This window comes from Chamaea fasciata, unplaced genomic scaffold, assembly GCF_029207755.1.
Source record: "Chamaea fasciata isolate MVZ Bird 193981 ecotype frontalis unplaced genomic scaffold, bChaFas1.0.hap1 SCAF_22, whole genome shotgun sequence".
Lineage (NCBI taxonomy): Eukaryota > Metazoa > Chordata > Aves > Passeriformes > Sylviidae > Chamaea > Chamaea fasciata.
This window is the reverse complement of record NW_027094107.1, coordinates 3,142,080-3,148,547: the sequence shown is the minus strand read 5'-3', so window position 1 is coordinate 3,148,547 and position 6,468 is coordinate 3,142,080. Positions and strand designations below refer to the sequence as shown.

The window sequence follows — 6,468 nt, the reverse complement described above, 5'->3', positions numbered from 1 at the left end:
AGCCTCTCAGGTGAAGTGGGGATCAGGTCATGGGGTCAGGCCAGGATTTTCCTTTCCCTGTGACACTCGCTGACCATGTCTGTCCTGAGACACCTGGCAAGATCCCCAAGAGAAGAGACTCAGAGGATGCTGTGCTCAGGCTCTGTAGAGAAGAGTGGGAAAGGGAACAGGAAACAGCTGCTATCCCTGACTCTGGAACAGCTGCACCGTGTACCAAAGCCATTGAGGCTGGATTTTGGGGCTGGAAAAGCACATGTAGCTCCCTTGAGAAGAAGTTTGCTCTGAGCATAGGACCTTCCTGTCCTTCATCACCCCAGGCATTGGGGTTCCTCCTTGGCAGCCCCCCTGCTCTGGGCTGCTGAGGCTGTCACGCTCCTCAGGCACCTTTTGAGAGCATCTGAGGGGCTGCAACTTCCCCCACCCCCCTGATCCAGCAGTGCAACCAAACTCCACTTTAGTGGTGGCAGGAACTGGCCGTGGTGGCAGGCAGGGGACAGGGAAGGAAACACCACGGGCTGTGGGGAAAATCACATGGGTGGGTGAGTGCAGAGGTAGTGATTAGCTGGAGAGGGGAGGATGGAGAGGCTACACAGGCAGACGTTGAGCCCGTGGGACTCTGCACGGGAGGATTTGGGGAACGAGCCAGGGAGATTCATTGAAGCAGGGGAAAAAAAAAAGTTGGTGAAACTTTTCTTGATTTTGTTGTTTTTACGATTTTTTTACCCAAGGTTCTTCTCTTCAAAGGTAGAAGGGGGACGGCTCCTTTTCAGCCCCGGGTTCCGGGCTCTTCTGCTCCCCAAATCCCCCCGGGAGCCGCGGGCAGGGTGGGCAGGGGGCGGGAAGGGCGCGGGCAGGGGGCGGCCGGGGCTGGACGGGAGGTGATGCCCCCCCGACCCGACGCGACGCGGGGTGACACGGAGAGGGGCGCACCTGCGGGATGAGCAGAGCCGGGGAGGGGCCCCGGTCTGGGGGGGTTCACCGACAGGTGGGGAGCTCTGGTTTTGGGGGGGGTTACAACAGAAGCAGGGGGAGGCCGGTTTGGAGAGGGGGTACCACGGGCGGCGGGGGGCTGAGCCCCGGTTTGAGGGGGGGTGAGCTCACTGCCCGGGGGCGGGCGGTGGGAGGGACCTCCCCGGCCACTCCTGGTGGGCGGGGGGCGGGGGGGGCCGGGCTATAATGCCATTGATGCCGGGCGGCGGAGCCAGACAATACCGCGCCCCCGAGCCGGGTGCCCGGAGCGCCCTGCCCTGCCCTGCCCCGGCCGGCCCCGCTCCGCTTCCCACCATGATGTCCATGAACAGCAAGCAGGCGTTCAGCATGCACCCCATCCTGCACGAACCCAAGTACCCGCACCTGCACACCAGCTCCGAAGCCATCCGCAGAGCCTGTCTGCCCGCCCCCCAGGTAAGCACGGCTTTCGGTAGGCTCCGCGCCCGCCGACCCTCGACAACTTACTCTGGTTCCCCTTTGGGTTTGGGTTTCGTTTGGGTTTGGGGAGTCCGTCTTTCCCTTCCTGCCTCCTCCGGGGCGCCGGGCCCGGCGGGCGAGGGACTGTTCCTAGGTAAAGGGAGTCGGGGGCGGCCGGGGGGAGCGGGGATCGGTCCCCCCGGGGAGCTTCAGCCGTCCGGCCCCGCTGCGTGCGAGCGCTGGAGCAGCGCGGGGCTGCGGGACCCCGACGGCTCCGGCCCCTCTGCCGCTGCCCCCTCTTTGGGGAGGTCTCCCCGGAGGGCAGAGTGGGTGCACGACTTGGAGGGAGAGCGCTCGGGGTCTGGCACCCCGATGCTTTTACTTGAGGGGCTCGGGTAGCTCTCGGTTCGCGTTACCTGTCCCCGGCAGAGCCGGCGGAGCAGAGCGGGATCTCCGTCATGCCGCTTCCCTTTAATCCTCTCCTGCTCTCTCGGTTTCTTCTCTCTCCCACTTTTCTCCCTCCCGCCTCTCCGCGCAGATCCAGGGGAACATCTTTGCGGGCTTTGACGAGACGCTGCTGCGGGGGGCAGAGGCTCTGGCCGCCGTGGATATCGTGTCGCAGAAAACCCACCCCTTCAAGCCGGATGCCACCTATCACACCATGAGCAGCGTGTCCTGCACTCCTACCTCGTCCTCCGTCCACCTACACCACCCGTCTGTGCTGACCACGCACCACCCCCACCACCACCACCACCAGCCCTCGCAGGGCCTGGACGGGGAGCTGCTGGACCACCTCAACTCCGCCCTCCCGCTCGGAGGGGTGCCGGGCCCCGACGTGGGCTCCACGCCTTCGCACCCGCACTCCCACATGTCGGCCATCAACCACATGGCCCACCACTCCCAGCCTATGAACATGTCCCACCCCCACGGCCTCGCTTCCCACGCCGTCATCTCCGGCCCCGAGACGGAGACGGACCCGCGGGAGCTCGAATCCTTCGCCGAGCGCTTCAAGCAGCGGAGGATCAAGTTGGGGGTCACCCAGGCGGACGTGGGCTCCGCGCTGGCCAACCTGAAGATCCCGGGCGTGGGCTGTCTTAGCCAAAGCACCATCTGCAGGTTCGAGTCGCTCACCTTGTCCCACAACAACATGGTGGCCCTCAAACCCATCCTGGAAGCGTGGCTGGAGGAGGCGGAGAGGGCGCAGAGGGAGAAAATGACCAAACCCGAGATCTACACGGGGGGGGACAAGAAGCGCAAGCGCACGTCCATCGCCGCCCCCGAGAAGCGCTCGCTCGAGGCCTATTTCGCTGTCCAGCCCCGGCCCTCCTCCGAGAAAATCGCCGCCATCGCCGAGAAGTTAGACTTGAAGAAGAACGTGGTGCGGGTCTGGTTTTGCAATCAGAGACAGAAGCAGAAAAGGATGAAATTTTCTGCCACCTACTGAGGAAGGGGCTGGGGAGGCAGCGGTGCGGGCTGGGGGGGTTTGCTGCCCTCCCGACCACTCCCCCAGCCCTTCCCAAACAGGGCTTGGGGTTGTCGGCTTTTTGGGGGAGGGTTAAAAAAATTGGGAAAAAAAAAAACCCAAACAAAAAAAAAAGAGGAAAAATAAACCTTAAAATAAAGGGAAACGCGCCCAAAGCAAAGTGAACAGTTTGGTGCCTGCTCCTCACCCCTGGGCGAAGTGGCCCCGCTGTTCTGACTGGTACAGACTGCTTTTGTAGATAAAACTGGAGAAAAAAAAAAAAAAGATGGAGAAAAAGGAAAACGACAAAACGAAAAGGCCAAGGGGGAAATTTGGGGGTGCCCGGAGTCGGGACAGCAGCAGCGAGAGCCCGGTGGGTCTTTGTCATGGCCCCTCCCGGCTTGGGGGCTGGGGCGCTGCTCGCTCCTCTGTGTCCGCTCCTCTTCTTTAAAAAAAAACTTAGAAAAAAAGGAAAAGAAATGAGAAAGGAAACGAGCTGGAAGCCAGCTGTAAACCCGGGGTGCTCCCCGCCGCCAGGGTCCCCGCACACACACGCACCTGCATGGTTTTGTTCTCTCCCCTGCCCCCCGCAAACCCATCGCGTTTTTGCAATACCATTTCTGTTTCTACCTCATTGGCTAAATTGGAAAAAAAAAAAAAAGGATAAAAAAAGGATAAAATCTTAAAAAAGAAAGAAAAAAAAAATTGGCCGATCCCTGGAGTTGCGGTTTGTTCGGGGAAATGGAGATTTATTTTGCGTTGGTTTCACTCAAACCGTTTTGATTTCCGTATGGTTTTCACTGTATAAAATCCTACGCTTCGACAATCACGTCCTTGGGGCTCAGTGGAGCGGCGGGAGCGGCCCGAGGCGACGGGGACGGACCCCGACCCGGCCTCGGGGCGGCTGCCTCTGCGCATAGGGAACTCTGCACTTTCGAAGGCAAGAAAACTCTTATTTTCCCCCCTTTCCTTTGCATATTTAATAGAGAAATTTGCCTCCTTTTTTTTTTTAATTTTTAATTTTTTTTGAATTAAAGGAGATTTCGTTCCGCTGTGTGTGTGCTGAATGAAATTTTGGTGTCTGTGTACGCTGCAGCATTTCAAATAAATCATGCACGTTTTACCTCACCCTCCTGCCTCCTGCAGTTACTGCGGCTCCGGGCAGCCCCTGGCCCGGGGACCCTTTCCCGGGAGTCCCGGGCAGCTTCTCCAGCCCATCGCCGGTGCCTCCGCGGGGCTGGAGGCTCCGTCCTGCTGCGTGGGGCCAGACACGAGGAGAGGCAGAGCCGCCCGTGCCCACGCGGGACGGAGCGGGGGTGGCCCCGGGGCTCCCGGCTCCCCTCTGGCCGTCGCGGGCGGTTTTGGCCCTTCCCCGCCCGGCGCCGTGCGGGTGTGCCGGGGGATCTCTCCCGCGGCCGGCGGTCGTTGCAGCGCTGCCCGCAGCACCCGGGAGCTCCCGCGAACGGCGGCGGGGCCGGGCTGCCACCCTAAGGCCGCGGGCCGCGCTGGGGACACCCCCAGGTGCCCCCTGTCACCCCCCGCCTGCGCGGGCTGCGGCGGCAGCGGCTCCCGAAGGGTCATCGCCCCTCTCCCAGCTCCGCTCGCCCGCAGCCGATGGTACCGAAAGCTGCCCCAAACGCGCTTCAATCGCTCGGCGGGTGGGACCGGAGCGCAAAGCCGGGGGGTCCCATCTGTCCTGTGGGTTCAGAACCTGGGGACCCGCTCCGTCCCGGGACACGCGGAGAAAAGCGCTATAAACGAGAGAGTTTTATTGGTTTTGTTGGTTGGTTGGGGATATTTTTTGTTTTATTTTTGTTTGAGGCTTTTTTGTTTGTTTGGGTTTTTGTTTGGGGGTGGTTTTTTTAAATTGTTGGGTTTGTTTCGTTTTGTTTTGTTTTATAACTTACTCCGGGAAAAAAATAATCAAACGCACGTCGTGGTGTTGAAGCCCGACAGCCGGGACTTTGCGGCTTTTACAGGGGAAAAACCAAAGTAAACCAAGAAAAAACAGAGTAGAATAAAATGAATAAAATAAAGGGAAATAAAATACGAAAAAGTGAAATTAAATTAAATTAAAGGAAGTAAAATGAATGAAAGTAAACTAATGAAATGAAGTAAAATAAAATAAAACCAAAACCAACCAAGCAAACAAAAAACATAAAACAAAGCAAACAAAAAATACAAACAAATAAACCTTAAAACTCCACAAGTAAGAAATACAAACCGAAAAAAAAAGAAAAGAAAGAAAGAAAGAGAAGAGAGGAAATTGTGCGGCGCCCGAAATAGCTGTCGGAGGAGCTGCTCCACCTGGGCGAGCGGGGCCATCTCTGCGGGGGCCGACAGAGCCCTGCCCGCCCCGCCCGCACCGTGGGACTCCCCCGCCCCGTCCCGCACCCTGCCCCGCACATCTCTCGTTATTCCCGGGCGCTTCCCAAAGCCCATCCCTTTGTTGTTGCGCTCCGTCCCTGTTTTCTCCATGCAGCGAAAAGCGCATTTTCATAAATAGACCTTGGCCGAGCGCTGCCGATGAAACTTTAATGAGGCGGGATGCTGAGTGCTGCCCGGGGGGGCCCCGGACCGGCTCCGCGCAGCATTAGCGGGGCCCCGGCCCCCCCTTTCCGCGGCTCCCCCCTCGCAGCCGGAGCCGCTCCCGTGGCTCTCCCGCCCCCCCCCGCGCCCCTCCCCAGCCCGTGCCCGGTGCCGGGGCCGGTGCCGCGGTGCCCCCGCTCCGCCAAGTTCACGGGCGATGCAATATTTATCAGCCGCGCTCATAAAACGCCGGGTGGGTATTTCCCAAGCACAAATGCAAAGCGCTGCGCTGGGGAGCCGGAGCGGGGCCGCCCGGGGACCCCCCCAGCGCCCGCGGTCGCCAGGTAAGGGGGGATCCGATGGCGCAGCTCTGAGCGAGGAGCAGCGGGGCTGGAGGCCGGGAGGGGCGGGGAGAGAGACACTGGGAGCGGTGCTGAGGCCTGGAGAACTCATCACACCCGCGGCGCTGGGCAGGAGCCGGCCCGAGCGCTGATCCTGCTGCTGCCGCTGCTCCTGCTGCTGTCACCGCTCCTGCTGCTGCTGCTCCTGTCCCTGCTCCTGTCCCTGCTCCTGCTCCAACTCCTTCTCGTGTTTCTGCTCCTCCTCCTTTTCTTTTTCTTGCTATTACTCCTACTCGGTTCTGCTCCTATGCCTGCTCCAGCTCCTATGCCTGCTCCAGCTCCTGTCCCTGCTCCAGCTCCTACTCCTGTTTCTGCTCCTGTTCGTACCTTGGTTCCTCCTCCTGCTGCTCCTACCCCTGCCTCTGCCCCTGCTCCTGCTCTTTCTTCTGCTCCTCCTGCTCCAGCTCCTGCTCATACTCCTCTTTCTGCTCCTGCTCCAGCAGTTCCCACTATGCCCAGGCCAGCGTGAGGCTCCTGGATCCTCAGGGAAAAGCCTGGAAGGAGCTGGAGAAGGGCCTTTTGTGCTTCCCCCCCTCCCTGCTCCTGGGCACAGGTCAGGGGGAAGCTGCTGCTCCTTCTTGGTGTAGCTCTGGCAGCCACAGGACACACTGGGAGCAGGTCCCAGCCACGGTCCAGTGTCTCAGTGTCCAGCTCCTGTTCTCCTGAGGG

The 6,468-nt window shown here is 60.2% G+C and overlaps 1 protein-coding gene across 1 annotated transcript; it reads left to right on the top strand.

Annotated features, from left to right (window-relative positions):
• The first annotated feature begins 1,229 nt into the window (after positions 1-1,229).
• Positions 1,230-2,934, top strand: LOC136300200 (brain-specific homeobox/POU domain protein 3). The gene is made up of 2 exons (XM_066202418.1): positions 1,230-1,404; positions 1,946-2,934. The coding sequence occupies exons 1-2, from the start codon at positions 1,285-1,287 to the stop codon at positions 2,849-2,851; spliced, it is 1,026 nt and encodes a 341-aa protein (XP_066058515.1). The 5' UTR covers positions 1,230-1,284; the 3' UTR covers positions 2,852-2,934.
• The last annotated feature ends 3,534 nt before the right edge of the window (positions 2,935-6,468 follow it).

Coding starts and splice junctions, on each gene's coding strand:
- LOC136300200 (XM_066202418.1), top strand. CDS start 1,285: ATGATGTCCATGAACAGCAAGCAGGCGTTCAGCATGCACCCCATCCTG. Junction 1,405..1,945: donor CCTGTCTGCCCGCCCCCCAG/GTAAGCACGGCT, acceptor CTCTCCGCGCAG/ATCCAGGGGAACATCTTTGC.